The 18,743-nt window shown below is 40.3% G+C and overlaps 1 protein-coding gene across 2 annotated transcripts in view; it reads right to left on the minus strand.

Annotated features, from left to right (window-relative positions):
• Nucleotides 1-18,743, minus strand: part of DOCK1 (dedicator of cytokinesis 1) — a 311,286-nt gene that overhangs the window by 33,901 nt on the left and 258,642 nt on the right. For both annotated transcript variants that reach the window (XM_010581957.1, XM_010581956.1), the window contains exons 39-45: nt 12,914-13,003; nt 10,249-10,353; nt 6,474-6,615; nt 6,195-6,273; nt 5,826-5,910; nt 4,125-4,211; nt 402-578 (exon numbers count right to left, since the gene is read on the minus strand). In XM_010581957.1, coding sequence (XP_010580259.1) covers nt 402-578; nt 4,125-4,211; nt 5,826-5,910; nt 6,195-6,273; nt 6,474-6,615; nt 10,249-10,353; nt 12,914-13,003 — 765 coding nt within the window. The remainder of the gene's footprint in view (nt 1-401; nt 579-4,124; nt 4,212-5,825; nt 5,911-6,194; nt 6,274-6,473; nt 6,616-10,248; nt 10,354-12,913; nt 13,004-18,743) is intronic.

Genomic DNA, 18,743 nt, shown 5'->3' on the forward strand with positions numbered 1-18,743 from the left:
CATGGATTTGAAAGCAAAGGAGAGAACCGCAGTGGGTTACTTTGGTCACTGAAGTTCTCCCAGAAACTCCTGCTTCAGCGCCGATGGCCAAGCGCACGAGAGCACACACTGGGACTGCCGTTGGTCGCAGTGTCCAACTCTTGTAAGCGATTGCCCGCCGCGTCCCCACGTAAGTACTCCTGCTGCTAAACACACCAACTCTTCCTTTGAACGTAGGAAGGCAAAAATGTACCCAGAAATATCAGAAAGACATTAAAACCGCTAACTTTTCAGCAGTGTTCTACAAAACACATAGGAGGGGAGACTCGCATAGCGTTTATGTATGAGCACACACGTCCTGCAGCATTCCAGGAGAGTCCAGCCTCAAAGAGGTGAAGCAGGACAGATAATTTTGACGTTACCTTCTCATAGTTTGTGAACCCTCCCATCACTGCAGGATCCACGATGCCGTTAAGCAGCATCGAGAGAGGGTTAATGGGTAGATTCGGATCATTTAAATGCTGCTGAACCATATTATTGATCTTATCGTTTGTTAGCTGCATGGTTTCTATTGCATTTTCCAGTGGACTGATTTCAACCTAAAAGAGAGACAAAAGGAGGTTTTAACGAAGGAGCAGAGTTTTTAACCTGCCACAGAACTAGCTGTCCACCAAACCACCATGACTGGAAACATTTCAGGAATTTCAGAACAAAAGATATTTTAACCAGTAATTAACAGAAAGGGTGGTTCCAGGCATTTAGATATTTGATATCCATATACTGCGGTAACTGATAGGGGATAATCAACATCAGTGGAGAGAGTTAAATGCATGTCGCCGCTGTACGACAGATTACATCTCAGCACAACAGCACAACATTCAGAAAGGCTCTGACAGGAATCACGCAAGGTTTTTGGAGGATTATGGAGAACATCAGAGATTACGAGTCGGTGAGTTTTAGCAGTACAAAGAAGATCCAGCTTAATGTAATAGTAAGAAAGAAATGATAACTTAACATGGATTTTCTGATGGAAAATGTAATCCTAAGCAGCTCAAAACCCCAAGATATTTTTGCAGTGATTATTTTGGTGCATTTCCAAGGAAATTGAGTTTAATATGTTGAAGAGATGACTTCTAAGCTATCTGCTGTGCTTTTTCCCACAAGGTCACATTTTCTTCATCTGAACGTCAATAACTGAAGGAAGAAATTTTCCTTCTCACATAGCCTGGACTTCAGTGAAGACAGCTCCTCAGATGTTTTTGTGGGGTGAATTAGCTCTTATACGGTACAAAACATGCTTTATTTTAATTGACCGATCTCCAACTATTATTTATGACCAGATACCGTGTCTTTCAGAATGACAGTTGCTCATGTTGAAAAAACAGTATTAAAATATTTACAATATTACTAGAATATGTACATTTAGTGAATGGGCTAAAAATTACTAACTTGCAGCAACCCAGAGTGCAGACAGTCCTCCCTGGAAGACATAGCCTACTTACATTAAAAAAATGATGTGGTAGGAATAGAAAAGGAAGGTTAATTGAGGCCTGTGAGGAAAACGCAAGTGTATATTTGATTACACCCTAATTTCCATAAATGCTACATAAACAAAGAAGCACTTCTACCCGGCTATCAGTTGCTTACCATGTTTCTGAGAACCACTTATAATCAGATCTCTTTAGTTGTTACTCTTACACCTGCCATCTGATGACATCAAGGATGTTTTAATTAGCATTTTGAAACGTCTGCCTGGTGAAATTACTGGGGAAGGCAGGTAACGAGCCTGATGTTTCTGCTGCGGCTGTGGAGCAGACCAGGCTTGGACAGGCAGACGACGGCTGCCGTTCAGAGCTGAGTGTGCTACGAGTGAAATTTGGACTGGCAAAGTAAGACCATATTCACCATCTGATTCGGCAAGAGCTGCTGGGAACATCATATGCTAAATTTAGGATTCTGTCATTTGTATTAATGGGCTTCTAACTATGCAATAATTTGTTGATGAACCATTGCTTTTAAAGCTCTTGAATATCTACAGAAATTAACACTCATTGAGCCGACAGACATCTTTTTTGACTTTTCTGTATCAGCAATCATGGCTTGCTTTCTCATTCTCCTTTCTTTTACTACTCTCATAATCCTCCCTCTAATTTTTTAAAAGCAGATGGAGAATTGCAGTTCCCATCCTACTACTATAAACTGTGCTTTGGAACTTACTGAAGGCTATTTATTAGAAATATCTATACTCGTAAATTATGAGCCCCGCTCCAAGTAGCTTGCTAACTCTGGACACTACACAATCTATTCAGGGCAAACAGAAAAGACATACTCCTGATACATTTGCAACACTAAAAAATTAAACATCAAAAGAAAACAGAGATTAGTATTTGTATTTTTTAAAACCAAGTGCATTTCAAAATCCAGTTTCTAATTCACTCAGCAAACCTTTCCCCTACACCTACTTGTGTCCAGCTAAACCAAATCAGGTACAGAATAATGAATGCATATAACAAATTCCTTGCAGATAATGAACAGATTGAAAAGGTTTAGGTAAAAGTCATCAGAGGGAATTTTAAAAGCAAATAGATTTAAGGAAATTATGCATGTTCCTATGGGTTATGTAACATAACACACTGCATTTATTAAATTACTCAGTTTTCTCTCCGCACTGATTTGATAGGATCTCACCTCTTCCTTTAAGGATATTCTAGTTCCATCAATAAAATATGAAATGCGCAAAGCTACTTTAATTCATCGTGTTTAGTAAAACGTCAATAATATCTATATCCATAATCAAAATTTAGCATTACAGGGACGTAAACCTTGTGATCGTGCTCCCAGCATTTTAGTCGACAGGAATCTTGAAGAAAGTCAATACCAATTTTGTAGTAACTATGCCAGAGCTAGGTCAAAAGTTATCCGTTGCCGTCTTCCCACATATTATTAAGTTCCATTCTGGTATCATTTTTCAGCTATGCGACTGATATAATCCTTACTTACAAAAAGCTTATAGAAAGCACTCTCCCAGGATTTATGCACATTTCCATGACAAGCACAGCGTTAAAGGTGCGTGTATACAAATTGCCTGCATAAAGCAGCCTGTCAGGCTGTGCTCTTAACTCATAAGGAACAGAGACTTTCATCAGATCTGCCAGGCTTTATAAACAACACTTTTTGCAATCATGAAGATAAATACAATCTTCTCTATCAGGATAATATTGAAAATACAAAATTCATTAAAAATTCAATGTGTTTTATTCAGCTGCCTATTACTGTCAAACATCACATTCATATTCTGTTACTATAGATACCATAGTAATTTTCTGCATTACTTCTGTTCATCTAAATACAACTGTCCAACATAACCTCAATGGAGCAATGAAAAAGGTTTTAATTAATCATATGCAAATTGTTCTTTTTCTTTAAAAATAAGCCTCACGAGAGATTTAAAAACTGCAGTAACAATGTTTTTATTGCTACTTAAAAATTACAGCTGTGTAAGAATAATTTAATCTTAAAGGCGTTTAATGGATACGTCTTATCTAAACAGTCTAAATGGTAGAACAGAGAAATGCATAATTTGGAGTCACTCCGTGAGGTTGCTAGGGTATATTTTAGCTAACTATGGAAAAAACCCCAAAACAATCTTTAAGCACAAACAGTAAGTAGAGAAGAAGTGCTGACACATACAATGCATTCGATTTATGGTACCTTGAATAAATTACAACCAGACTACCAAAATCCTCTTTTCCAAAATTCAGACTAGTTTCGTTTCGGTGTAGCAGGGTTCCCCTACACCACTGCGGGTCCCTCGTCATTTTAGGCACACGGCTTACGCCACAAGCTGTAATGAGCCTTTACAGCATTCTGGCCTGCTGAAAGCCAGAAGTAAGAAGCACTTCAAGCACTTGACTGGACCTTGCCCTAAAGGCCTGGAAGATCAGCCCAGATTTCCTTCTCTCAGGAGGGGAAAAGCATTACTTGGGTCACCCTCAGTCAATAATCAGCACCCTCTGCAAGCAAATTTCCACACTGACTGCTTGTTCACAGGACCAAAGCACAGTCATACAGAAATATAAATGCTCCCTGGCTGTATAAGAGCCCCGTTCTTTTACGCAATCTCAATAAAGCCAAACCGATCTTACCATGAAAACTGATTTGACTTCAAACCACCTCAGAATCCCTGGTAATTTATACGCTGTCACATAGATGGTTCTCTCAATCCACATGTTCTGCAAATATAACATAAACATCACGTTATCAGATTGATAGCTTTTATCTTAAGCAAAGCCTTAAAACGTTATCATCAGGAAAAGGAACCGCAGTACGACAGACATGACGAAGCCGGGGGAAATTTCAAACAGTATCTGCTTGGGCAGATGATGGAGCAGCACCGATTTAAATCTGTTACGTGATTTAGTAGAGAACAACTGCTCTCTTGCCAAAGGAGAACACTACGTGAAAGATCCACTGGTTTTACTGGACTGCCATTTCTCCCACGGGAGCTTTTAAGGACCATCCTCCACAAAACCACCACCTCTTGATATAGGGAAAACCAGGAGGGCAGAGGAGCGGAGGGACGGGCTCCCCGGGGAGGCTGTGCCATCCTCATCCTCGCAGGTTTCAAGACTCGACGGCGAAAGCCCTGAGCAGCCGGGTCTGGCCCCGGAGCTGGGGCAGGGGTTGGACCCAAGGTCCTGGCCTGGCCTGAATTTGCGAAACTGTGATTTCATCTGAGCTGTAAACTGCAATGGCTCTGTTGTAACACCTCCTCGCTGGTTTGAATTTAAGGATGTGTGAATTAACGTCTCTTCCTTCACATGTGTGTATTTGGTTCATAACCGGCGTCAGAGATGTCTCTTGAGGTCATTGTGTTAGAACTGGCATATGTTGGTAGTGCATCTGATTTATTATGAGGCTTTTTTTAAAACAGAATTGCTTATTCCATCCTCCATTAACAGAAGAAGTAATTTCAAAGTGATTTAGATACACCTACATTTTTTCATCTACACTCAAAACATATTGTAAACTGTGGCACTCCAGTCTAGCATTATGCTTTTAGAAAAGAAGGGTCTCCGATCTCCTCAGCTAAACCCACGTAGATTAGCAAATTAGCAATTTTTGATATAACAGCCACCAAGAGAAGCCACAGGCAGTAGAAGAGTCTCTGAATGAATACCTAGTCTTAGCTGTAGGAAACCAAATACTCAGCATTTATTGGCACATTGATTAGATTAGAGCCTGCTACTACACAGAAAACCAAGTTCTACGCTCAAGAAATGATGCATTAATTTATTACTTTAATTACTACTACTACTTTACTACTAACTGCACCCACTAGAACCCCTGTGAATAAAATGGTGTCTATAAAAAAAAAAGCAATCAACTTGATGTAACCTGTTGTAAATGTTTTGATGAATACAAGCTGTGCTCAAAGGGAGTTTTACTGACCATTAGATGAAACATATGGTTTAGTTAAAAAAAAAAAAAGAGACAAAAGAAACAAAAAAGGTATTACTGCAAAAAGCTTTTTAGATGCCTGACTAGAATCTTCATGGCAAGACAAGTTTTGGCAAGAGACATCTATCCTTTCAGGTATACCCATTTTAAACTTCCTTCTCAAAACAGTTCGTTTTTAACAAAATAAACACAGCTTCGTCCATTTTTTCTATTGGTATAAACCAGAACACGATAAATTGGTTTAACTGAATTTCTATGAAAAATAATCACTTTGAAACCTAGGATTTATTTTTCAACAACCAAAACATAATGAATGGTTCAGATTCTCAAAATGGAGGGGAATAAACAAGCAAACCCCCAAAGTACTCTATTTTCTTTTTTTTTACCGCAAATTCATTGTCCGGGTTTTTCTCTCCTTTTCGAACAGGGCGTGAATACTCAAACCGTTGGACTTCATTCACCCTATAGAAACTGAAAAAAGGGAAAAGCACAATCACAATCAAACACTGCCTGTTTAGGAATTGCTGCTAAACTCTAGTCCTAGAAAAAGAGTTTCTGCATAAATATAAACCGCTTATGGGATCGCTGTTCTCCAGTGGGTTGGATGGGATCTCTGCTGATTTTAAGAATACCCATGAAATGCCCTCGCAATTACTACCCTCCTTGGCTGTGTACAGATTTGTTATATGACAACAAGAACTAGTTTAAGTATTATAAAGGAGACCGATAAAATTGCAAAACCAGCCCAAACTCACCTCACAATTTGTTCTGACACTGGCCTGTGAAATTTAGATGGTAGATCCAGTTTTGGCTTTACAGTAAAGCACTGAATATCTGAATTCAGGGGTTAAGAACTGAAAAGCAAATTTCAATCACGCAGAACAGGCAGCTCAATGGGAACGCAAAGAAAGGACAGAACAACAAAATTAATGTATTACACCCATAAAGGCAGAAGTGCAACAGTCTCCTGCTCGTGTTGGCCAGAAATCCTCCATCTGTGCGGCTGCAGGAGCCGCTGTACCACCTAAGGATACACTGGCCGGAGGAGTTTTTAATGTCATCGCCCGGTGGAGATGTTGTCTTCATTTTTTCCGCGTTCGGAAACTGAGTCAATAACCTCGCTTCGAAGTCTTCGCGGCGTTCATACTCCTTTCCCCGGTAAATGAAGACTTTGTTCTGGAAACAAATTAAGAGGTGAAATCCTAATACCTGTATCCTCAGTAATGAACTGGGATCTCAGAAGCATTGACTCCCATGCTGTTAAGTGAGAAATTTTACATTCCTCACGCTATGATATAATCAATAGTTTACAAATATTTTATGCCAATTCAATAAAGCACAAAATGATTTCCTTACCTCCAGTTCAGTACTGAAATCACTAAGCATGCACTTACCTTTAGGCCTATGCATAAACCATGCTAAATTCAATGGGATCCAAACACATGATTTCAAGGATCTATAAAATAGATGCCCACTGAAAATGTATTAAGACAAATTATGTCCTCTATCAAATCCAAGATCTCCCTCTGTAATTCCTCTCATTCATCTTCCACAGCTAATGGTGGAACGGATGTAAATAAACAGAATTAGGCTTTTTATAAACTAACATTTATTAAAAGGTATTGACGTGAGCAAGCAAGAATAGCAGAGAAAAGTATAAACAGAAAACAAAGCCAATTTTAGGAGGAAGGTCCAAAGCCACTGACTGTTTTAGAAAGACTGATACACCCCAGACCACATTAGTCTATTAGATTTTTGCCATTATACAGTTGTCTGCACACAGCATAACTTTTAAATTAAGTATACTGTATTTCTAAATATTGTTTTCTTCCTTTCACATTAAAGAAAATTAAGATATATTTTATACAGTCCATTTATAGACTGAACAAGCATATTAAATTCTAAGAAAAAGGTGAAAGATGACTTGCATATTTTTAACTGATAAAATATATCAAAGTAAATTTTGATATGAATGTAACACTTGCATCTGAATATGCTTAACCTCATTACTCAGAATGAACGCTTGGTGAAAAAATTATACAGCACTTGTTGGAAAAAAGGGTGTTATGACTAGGGGTAGAAAACTGGAATAGTTTACATCTGCCCTGTTGGGTTTAATTCTGCAATGGTGCCTTTTGAAATGCACAGTAGATGAAAGAATACTCTCTATTTGGGTGGAAGAAAAAAAAAGAAAAAAGGGCAGATGCCCAAGAAGTGTATATATACCTGTAATTCATGTATATATACCTGTAATTCACAGGAAAAATTGCAACAGAAGAAAAAGCTGGTATTGAGGATTTTCTCAATCAGCAAGGCACTTAATAGCCTATTTTTCAGAGCTTTTAATCACTCATTTATTACAAACTGACCAATCCACAAGGCTTTTGTGAAGCATGGTGTTTTCCCGCACTGATAAAAAACCCCATTCAGTCGTGAAGAGAAAAAGCAGTTCGACATTTATATAGCAGATTAACACTATTCTGCACTGCATCCCTTTGACTCTTGAGTTTAACACAGCACTTCCACAGGAAAACCGCCTTGTGCTCTCTGCATTTTCTGCACGTCAACCCGCGGCTGGTTCAGGGGCCGAGACAAACGGCCCCGCGCGCTCGGTCAGGACGGCTCGCTGTGCCCCTGCTGATCCCAGGGCAGCCCCTCTCCGGTTAGCAGCTCTGGATCACCGGATAGTCACGATATTTCTAGAGGATAATGTGCACTCTGTTGAGAGTGACCGTACGCGTGACAAAATTTCATGTCGACTGACAGCCACGATCCCTTTTACAAAGTTATCAGTGACTTCATTGTACGTTCATCGTGTTGACGATTCCTGATAATCCAGTCTTCCCTATTAGAATATCATAAAATACTAATTTAATCATTTTCTAGAAAAATGGGTTGGTCAATCTTAACAGTGACTCCTTCTTACCGGATACTAAATATTTTTTGCCTGGTAAAACTTAAGAAATTATTAATAAACTTTTTACAAAAGACTTATTAAAGCTTTTTTACTTCATGTACCACAAACATTTTTTGCTGTTTTACACTTGATAAAAGCTATTGCACGTACGTTACTCTACATGTACTTCAAACACCACAATAATTCTTAGTATTTCCGCATCGCACCTCTTTAGGGTTGGTCTTTTGATACACACGGTAGCTCGCACACCATCAAGCCTTTGCCTCAGCTGCTAACATACAGCTTTGCCAGTTTGCTGAATTGCCTTTCACAAGGTTTGGGGCAGCTCGGGGTACCGATGAGCCTGCCACCTTCCTGCACGCTCAGAATCTCTTTGGCATGAGGTGCCCAACCGTAATTTGGAGACCAAGCAGTGGGCTAACATGGGAGAGAGCTCATCTCCCCATTTTTGTTTGAGGGTCTGCACACAATGGATGCTGCAAATGCACTCTGAGCCTGGCAGGAGCTGCCTGGGGTCAGCTTTATTCCTTTCAGCTGCAAAGAACTGATCATTTATTGTACTTCTCAGGAGGCATGAATGGTACAAGCACGCCTGTAGTCCAGCATCCCAGGGTGTATGAAAAGCCACACGCATTTGCTGCTTCTTGGGATGATTCAAGAATATCATTTTTTTCACATGGGCTTTAGTTAGTTGGTAGAAAAGGAGGATTCTTCCAAATGAGCACCTGATTTTAATAAAAGTTTTACTTCTGGGGATTTTTTAAAGCCTTTCCCTACTTCATTTTAATAGACCATGAAAGACCAGCTGACCACAAGTAACCTGACAAAGCCAGCTTTATCAGCGCTCACTGGATTTATCCAGTGAGACGGGCTTCAGCATAGGCTTGGGCTTGCTCCTGGTATTTGTTATGGCATAATCTGAGAGAGGTAACGTGGAATTACTCAGTTATAAACAAGAACTCATCTCCCAAATGAGTATTTCCAGGAGGAAACCTACCACCAGCCCCTGGCCTGAGACTAAATCTCTCTGAGTCTCCTGGACTCAGAGAATAATCTGAGAATAATAATCATTTTACTCTTCTGTCTCTTGAAATGGCTTAATCTGCTGTAACTCTTCCAAAGGAGAGAGCCTCTTGCCAAATTGAAAATCCTCAGCTCTTAAGACAGATACGAACAGCACAGTTATTTCCATGCCACCAACTGCCATGTGCCAGAGTCCAGAGAACCATGATACAGGTGCAATTCGGATATGTTAAATCCCCACCCTTCTTTAGCCACTAATTCAACTCCATAACAATCCTGGTATCAGTGGAAAAAACCTAAAATGTTACTAGACTGATGTTACTGGCATCAACCAAGTGACCTATGTCTTAAATTGACATGTGACTCAGGAAAACCAAAGATAAAAGACTGCTTTTAAAGGTATCACATGCATCTCTGATATTCAACTTCATTTTAGTGACTATGCTGGAAAGGAGACTCACATGAAAGCATGGTCATATACAAAAGGCTTCTCTACCATACTCTCATATATATATATATATATATAAATATACACACACACCCCGTCAGGCAAAAATGTCAGCATTTCAGATGGTACTGGTTATTACCCTGATTTATGGATCGGGTGGTATATCTTCATCTCTAGTGATACCCTGAAGAAGTATTGGATATGTTTGAAGAAAAAGCTTCTCTACTAAAATTCAACTATTGCATATTAGAAACTGGAAAGGAAAATAAATGTTTGTTTTATACACCTAAAAACCAACCATCAATGTGAGGTAGATTGCAGATAACACACCGACATACAATAATGTACTTTCTTCATAACCGAGGGAAATTTCCAAAGCAAGAAACCTTGCTATTATCTGTGGAAAAAGGTGGACACTTACCCTTATAAATGTTGGAAATCCCTGGCCGTAGTATCCAACAGCAAAATAGTCTGGTTTTGGTCTTATCACTTTCACAATGTTTTCATAGAACTGGGCTTGCTTTCTCTGCAAAATAAACAGGAGGAATTTTAATGACCTAAACTTTAAGGAGATTCCTTATACTTAAGATCTAGATCTCTTTTATGTGTATCTCTAACTTAAAGGTGTACATGTTTCATTCACCCCTTTTTCTTCACCTTTCTATCAGATATATGCTAATATTCTGAAATAGTAGACTCTGTAGTCACTATTTTTATGCTCAACTGGCTGAACCTCACTGTTCCATATCCAGTATCTCAATTTTGATGAAGGTCAAGAATTTCCAAGGCAGCCTGAATTCCAGGTTGTGACATTGCCAATGACAAAAGACTGGAACGATGAAGCACATACATACTGCTAAAGCCAGCTCATCTCGGTGGTGCTGACCTCTCAGTTTTCGGCTGTTACATTTCATTACAGTTTTCTACTACTTTTCCATGTTTACAGCTATTTATTTGTATATGGAAAGCACGCAGTTGAGAATTGCAGAAAAATATAACTTTTGGAATAAATACACGCATGTCAGACACCATCTGTTTTCAAAGTGGAATCCTTCTTTATCTCAAAAGATGAAATAGTAACAAATGTACAGCTTCAGATGATCTGTTCATTAACTTATTTTTAGTCTATTACTTTCTGTAAGAGAACAAATTCTGATTTGGGGGGAGGTTTGTTACTGCTCCCCTACGACAGATAACAGTAAATGGCAAGAATACTACAAAGACCCAGATCTGCTGTATATTTCTCAGTTCACCTGTAGCAAAACTGTTTTGTCATTTCTGAATTGTCTAATATTTAATATTGCTTGAATAAAAGAGACAATAGGGAGAATAGAAAGAAACAAAAAACTTTTTAAATTTTCCTGGGGGGTGGGAGGGAAAGAGCTAGCATGCTAATGCTATTCAGCAGCAGCAATAAGAAAAGCCGATGGGGTATGTGAGACCTGACTCATATGGGAGCGTGAATTTTGATCTTTGCCTTATTAGGGATGAATGCCCAATGCACGCTGGTACTAATTTTTGTGACATCTCTCTTAATTTCTCCTTTCTGATGAGGAGCAAGTAAATTGATGTGAGAATTGGAAGTTCTGGGTCTCCCCTCTTAGAAGAGGGAGAAACTCCATCCCCATACGCAGATGAACTATACCTGGTTTATAACACTGCCTGGAATTGTGTCACTTAATGTAAACAGTGACATATTTACTGTGCAAGAGAAATGGTGAAAAATACCTAACTCGGTATTATTGGTCATCAGCTACAATGTATAAAGTGCAAATTCAGACTTCTCCTCCAACACGGATACGGTATGATAAATGAAGAGTGGTTGCCTCTGTGACAAAGCTGTTCACGTTCCCACGTGCAAGCATAAAGGAGATGGAAAATTAAAAACGAGGGACCTGGAGAGTAGCTACCCACTGGTGAGTAATCATATCTGACACATGAGAATCATTTCTAGCTGAGGAACAATCTCTACCAGATTCCTTTTATATTGAAATGAGGAATATTCTCCATTGAACGCAGCCCTACTGACGGCGGGCCAAGGAAGACTCTTCTGGCGTACCACAGCACCCGAGAAATGCTCTGTATATATCCCTGACCTCCTGCAGTACCAAGCGACGTGAAACCAGGCTCCACATTTGTTAGGCAAATCAATACAACCGGTCTGTCAGCAAAAAACAGTTAAAATGGCACAAAAGGAGGACCATCAAAAAGGGATATAAATTCAGCTCTAGAGAGCTGGAGGACAGAACCATGGACAAAACAAAGAGCATGTAAAGGAGTGAAGAAACCACAAAATTGAGAGGAGCTGTATTTACCTTTATTCTTTCCTCCCCAAGAAAGGAGATTCTGGGGAGATGGGGATGGAGGTGCCTCTGGGGAGACAGCTCCTAGCCATCCCCAAACTGAGCATCGGTGTCAGCGGAGAAAGAGGGTGCAATGACACCGAATTAATGCCCAGCTCAGGCTGGGATAACGCAGATAAACAATTCAAAAAAATTAAGGACCGTGGTGAGTGCAAAGGTAAAATGTATCAAAACCCTGAAAGTCAAAATTTTTCAGAACCAAACTGGAATCATGTCCCAACTGCTGTGAAAATGGTTGAGAAGTTAGGAGGGACACTGACAGCTGCCATTTATCTCTTTGGAGAAGAGCAGGAGAAAAAAAATGGTGCAGGCATAATGAATGGGTAATGTCAGGGCAAAAATAACTGACTCTAGACATGAATGCTTGGGGATTATTCATACCTAAAAAAAGAAATGTGAATATGGAAAGACACTTGAGAGAGAATGGGGATTTTTTCATGTTCCCATTTATATTTAAATTCCAAATTTCCTTTTATACCCCAAATAAATCAGCTTAACAGTAACCGAAATCTTTTTCTTTCAGCTAAAAAAAAAATAAAATACAATCTTTTTCAGGCACTCCAGTGGTAGCCAGTTAATCAACATTTGTCCAACACAGCCAAAACGGGCATCTATTTCTGCATTTTACTGTCATAAGAGAGATTTTCAATAGAATTTTAAAAGCTTAGAAATTAAATTCTGAAGAAATTGTTGCAGTGTCTATGTCATTAAAAAAAACCCTACCAGCAGTTCACTGAGTTGTTCATAATCAAACATTTCATTTTCATACTGTTCTGCAAGTTCTTTACCCAAGGCAATGGCCTCTTCCCACATCTGTTGAAAACAAAATCACAAAACAACAGCAAAAAACCTGAATTACATACCTTGGTTAAACAACAACATTGGCATAAAATAAATCTTAATAAATCACAACAAAATGCATTATGTCACATGCCTGAAAACACTGTGCATCTGATGTGCCAAATAGTTGTGGCAGTATTACCCACATGTCTCTATTTGATGCAAATCAAGTAAAATTATCAAATTGCTTCAGAAATAAAATGATTCCAGCTAGCCCAACTAGATAGCCAATAATGTGTAAACACGGCCTGCCCACAAAGAAACCCAGAACCTAGGACTTTGGATAAATGCTGTTGATTGATTATAGTTCATAATCACCTCTCTCTCCTTCTAATATCTATAATCTGTATTAGACAGGACAGGCAATTTGCAGATATTGCTTTGAACAAATAGTCATTATATTTCCATGGGGTTTTTTTCCTCTCTTGTTCTTCAACCATGAAATTCAGCCGCCGTCTCAACTGACCCAAAGAAATTTAACAATGTCCTTCAGCTCTTCAGAAGCCAACAATCTTAATGAGGAGCAGCAAGAATGTTTTTAAATGTGTATTTTTCATTTTTTTCTACTCTAAATATAAAGACCCACTCAAACCCAGAAAAGATGCTTAAATTAGCACACTAGGCTATGTAAGACCAAACTTGATGATCTGCCGCTGCTGCTGAAATTTGGCTGGCACCGCTGACCTCACTTTATTAAAAAAAATGAGATTCGGAATGATTTATAAATCCATTTGGTTCGTATTACCCTTCATCTTAAATTTAAATCCCCTGTCCACACCACCTAATTCTCCTCTCGGCATCAGGCCACATGTTCCTCGCCCTGGTGAAACACCGAGACGGCTGCAGCTGCGAAGAGCAGTCAGGTGAAGGAGGGTTGAGGAAAAGGGCTGACCACAGGTTTCCCCATCGCTCCTCCAAGACATCCATCTTTGGGAACGAGGAGTTTGAGATGAAGCACCACAACTTCTAAAGATGGTGGGAGCTAGATTCTGGGGAGAGAGAAGGGGAATGGGGCTCCTTGGGAAACCTTCACGCGCACAACCGATTCCTGCATCCATCCTGTACAGACCCCCCAGTCTCATCTGCTTTAAAGCACTGCCTAAATAAGAAATATTCCCCCCGCCAAGACCCTCTGAAAACCAAAAGTCCCCCAAAACACACCAATGAAATCCCACCAGTCAAAGCCCCAAATCAGTGTTGGGTGAATTTTATTTGTCTTTTGATCTGCAAGTTGAGATCACATTTCTTAGTATATCAGGCAAACTTGGAAAAAAATAAGGCTTTTAGGAAAATTCCTAGTTCTAGATACTGGTTTAAAAAATAAAAGTAAACCATCAAGGGTTCATACAACTGTCAGTATGACCGAGACTGCCGCCAGCACTGGCTGAGGAGTCAGGCAGGGCACAACTACCTGGGATTTAGTGGCACAAACACCAGACTGGGACCTAGAATATCTTTTTTTTCCCTAGGAACGGGCAATTGGGAGCCCAGCCAGGCTGAATATTCAGCAAGTCTTCCCCGACATGTAGCATGCCAATGCCACAAAAGCAAGACGTGTCTCGGGTCCCACCCGTTTGCTCTCCGTCCCTGCTCCCCCCTGGAAACGAGGAGCCAATTTTAAAGTGGAGGGCACCCGTCCTGCAAACCCAAGGATGGACTGAAAGATTGTCCTGGCAGACTGAGAGGGAAGGGATGGAAAGCAGCAGCCTGAAGAGGCAGGGAGCTGCTGATGGGAGAGGAGATGAGGAGCTGAGAAAGGAAAAATAGTTACGGGAGATGGCAAGGAGAAAGGACAGAGATTTATGCTCTTGAAGTAAGGGAGTGAAGTAAAGAGAAAATATGGGCCAAAAACTACACTGGTATGGCCGAGAGAGGGAAAAGGAGCTTTTGAGTCCTAAAGAAAACAAATGGGCAGATGCTTGGGCAAACAGAAACTGAGTGGGGACCTAATTTAAGACAGAAAGGTGACGGATGCTCACAAAGGGTAGAGCCTTGGAACTACATAAACCTTTCCTCATGCCTCCACGTGATGTTTGACCTCTTCATTTCTACAACAACGTTCATAATATTATTTATCTAGGGAAGAGGACTGGAAGGAGCACGAGTTACCTCTTGTTTGTCAAGTGCCTTTCAGATGAAAAATGCATCCGAATGCCTAATTACAATCGCTGTAATGAGGGATCACGTCTGCAGGAAACCACAAAGCAGATTGTACACTCTGCAACGCAACTTTTGCAAATGGAAAAATCTGAATGCTTTTATCTGTATTATGTGTCTAATTTAGAATGATGATACGGAGCATATTTTTATTTCTAAACAAAAATTAACATGAGATTAATAGTAAAGGCACATTTACAGAAAATGGAGTACATTTTCACATACTGGGCTGAGTTAATTTTGACTCAGAAGAGCAATATACTACCAATTTATAGAAACTAAACTAATATTCAGTTGTTTGGTTAAGTTAGCAAGTGAAACCTTTCAAAATCACTTAACCTTTCTTCATTTTGACTGCTATTTTCTTTTTAACTTCAGTCATCCGTAACTTCTTCTGCACATTCTCATTTCAAAGAAAATGGCATTCCACAATTTTCCTTGTCCCGGTTCTCTGTTTGTGTGTTCCAGATTTAACCAGTCCCTCTCCAAAACCAAAGCACTTCTACTCTCTTTTCTGTTGTGAAAATGTTTATAGATGATCTCAGGCAAACAGCTTTGGAGCTGAATGAGATTGGAAATACATGAAAGTCTAAATAATTTTAGATTTGCGTCAACACTGTAAACAAACTCATTCAGTTCTTCCACTGAATCCCAGATAAGCACAGACATTGCGACGAGTTTCCAAAGCACGTCTGGCAACTCAAAGCACCGCCTCGCTGTTAAGGCTGTATGCCTTTTAACGCTAATTGCACCTGATCATCAAGAGGCAAGGGATTCTGGATTAGCAGCGGGAGAGACGAGGAGAGAAGAGCCGAGGGGGCTGAAATGCCGCGTTGGTATCGCTCAGCGCGAGTGCCCTCATGCCACCGCGGCTTTGCAGCCCGTTGGTCACACCACACCACAGCAAGCCCGTCCTGGACTGTCATCTATACTGCTGCAACAACCTGGAGCCCATCAAAACTTCAAGGAGGACCTGGACCTGGTGGAACGAGTCCAGAGGAGGGCCACCAAGATGATCAGAGGGCTGGAGCACCTCTCCTATGGAGACAGGCTGAGAGAGTTGGGGTTGTTCAGCCTGGAGAAGAGAAGGCTCCGGGGAGCCCTTATAGCAGCCTGCCAGTGCCTAAAGGGGGGCTACAAGAGAGATGGGGAGGGACTTTTTACAAGGGCAGGTACTGATAGGACAGGGGGTAATGGCTTTACACTGAAAGAGGGCAGATTTAGGTTAGGTATAAGGAAGAAATTCTTCCCTGTGAGGGTGGTGAGGCACTGGAACAGGTTGCCCAGAGAAGCTGTGGATGCCCCATTGCTGGAAACATTCCAGGTCAGGTTGGACGGGGCTTTGAGCAACCTGATCTAGTTGAAGATGTCCCTGCTCATTGCAGGGGGGTTGGACTAGATGACCTTTAAAGGTCCCTTCCGACCCAAACTATTCTATGGTTCCGTGATTCTAAAACCAGACCGGTGCTGTCAAAGGCACTGCATACACACCAATGCCTACAGGTAGCACAGCATTGCCACTGGTTAAATGATGACTTTATTAGAATTAAGTCTTGTTTCTGATTCCCCCCCCCCCTTCCCATCCTTGTCAGTCGAAACTGTAAACACGCTGGAGCAGAGGCTGCATTTCCCCTAGCCTGATCAAACCCTTTAGGAGTTACTGACTACAAATATTAATAATGAATTTTATAAATGTTTCAGAGCCTAAAAAAATGAATCCTCAAATTAAATATATTGAATTAGTTCATCTCCAATATACTTACAGTAACCGTACAATCCTAGCATTCTTCCTCGTAACCATTCCCCTATCTATAAGTGGAGATGATCAGGAAAAAAACAGATATTATGAACCACATTTGTTTCTGGCTTAAATTACTGGAATTACTTTAAAAATTCTTTAAAAGTTAGTTTACGAGTTATACTACTGGAACATTTTCAGGCATAGAGAAGAGAAAAAACTCTTTTTCTATCGTACTGCAAATACACAATAAAAGTGCCTCACCATGGGAAAAGATTCTTTCAATTTTTGCCAGCCTCTAACCTGGCCCCTCTCCAGCCAAGGGATCTGTCTTAGAGAAAAGCACCTACTTTTTGTTGCTACTACCTCTTAAAAACACCACTCCGCTCCAACATCTCTATTTTGAAATCCAATCGTCCGGTTCAATCCTCCGAAGGAACACCAAGAAGTTGTATAATAAAACTCAATTTGTAAATGTCAAGTGCCCTGAACTCCAGAGGTCCACGAGACCATTAACCACCCGGCTTTCCCCTCGGCCGTTCGGGCAGCTGGACCACACCACCCGCAACATCACCAAACCCCAAACCAAAGCCAGTAATTTTTCCAATATCGTAACAGAAGCAGGAACCGTGTGTTTAAAATCCCCTGCACAGCCCTCCGAAAAATTTCTCTGTTTAGTACAGTGCAAATTTATTCAGGTGAGGACAGCCTGCCTGTGGCAAAGGATCCTGATAAATGAAATCTATATTCTGAAGGTCAGTAACTCCCAATCTGCTGCCTCACAGATTTCCTGCCTGGGAAGGTTTCCCAGGTTTGCCCAGGACATGGCAGGTCTTCTGGAGGAATGAGCTGTACGGGGAGCTACTACACAGGATTTGTACCATGTACAACTCATTAATGCGAGAAACAATTTATCTGGAGAGTGTACCAGAGAAAAAGGTTGGCAATAGTGGAAGGAAAATGCTTCTTTTATACTGAAGGCATAAGAAAAATGTGTATAGCCTGAATTTAGTTGTGTAGACATGAGCTGCAAAGTGTTATGGGAAAGACTTTGAGGATGCAGAATGAGATCTTTTTAGGGAAAACCTAGAAATTTAATTTATTTTTGAAGCTGGATTGCTTGTTGCCCAGAAAGAACTGCAGCATCCAATTTAGTTTTTGAGGTTCTTTAATAGCAGCAAAGGAGGATCTTAGGAAATTTCTTAGCTCCTGCTGAGTTAATGGTCAGTAAAAATGAGATAGTCTAGGATACAAATGTTATCGTGCAATATTCTGATGTATGAGGGGCATTCCAAGCTGTTTAAAGTTCAGATAGCATTAATTAACCATCATGTAAGCTTAATATTTTAAATCAAATGTTAAAACACAGTATTTCTCTATTGCTAGTATCGCATTCAAGACGTGTAAGATATAACCATGGTTGGAAACCCTTTAAAACAACTTGCTATATTCATTTGGAACACAGTCAAACACCATATCTTTCCTCTCTGAAGACTGTCTCTGTCCTTCACAGCTCTCAGGATGGGCTTACGATCTGACGTGGGATACGAGCTGGACATGAGCCTCACACTGATTTTTGGCAGACAGGTGAATTTCACCACTATCTTGTTAGATGGAAGAAAAAGCCATTTGATGCCATCCCATGAGCCGGAAAAAAAGACATTTTAAGCCAAAGCATGGCATTTACTGTGTAGTTTCATATATTTTGTGTTTCGTGGCTCTGGTGAAACAGTAAAAGCTTTTTTTTGGGGGGGGGGGTGGTGGTGGTGAGGAGAGGAGGAAGGAAGGAGGAGCAGAAATAAATGAGCAGTGTGCATT

The sequence above is a fragment of the Haliaeetus leucocephalus genome, unplaced genomic scaffold (assembly GCF_000737465.1).
Source record: "Haliaeetus leucocephalus isolate CR32 unplaced genomic scaffold, Haliaeetus_leucocephalus-4.0 Scaffold830, whole genome shotgun sequence".
Classification (NCBI taxonomy): domain Eukaryota; kingdom Metazoa; phylum Chordata; class Aves; order Accipitriformes; family Accipitridae; genus Haliaeetus; species Haliaeetus leucocephalus.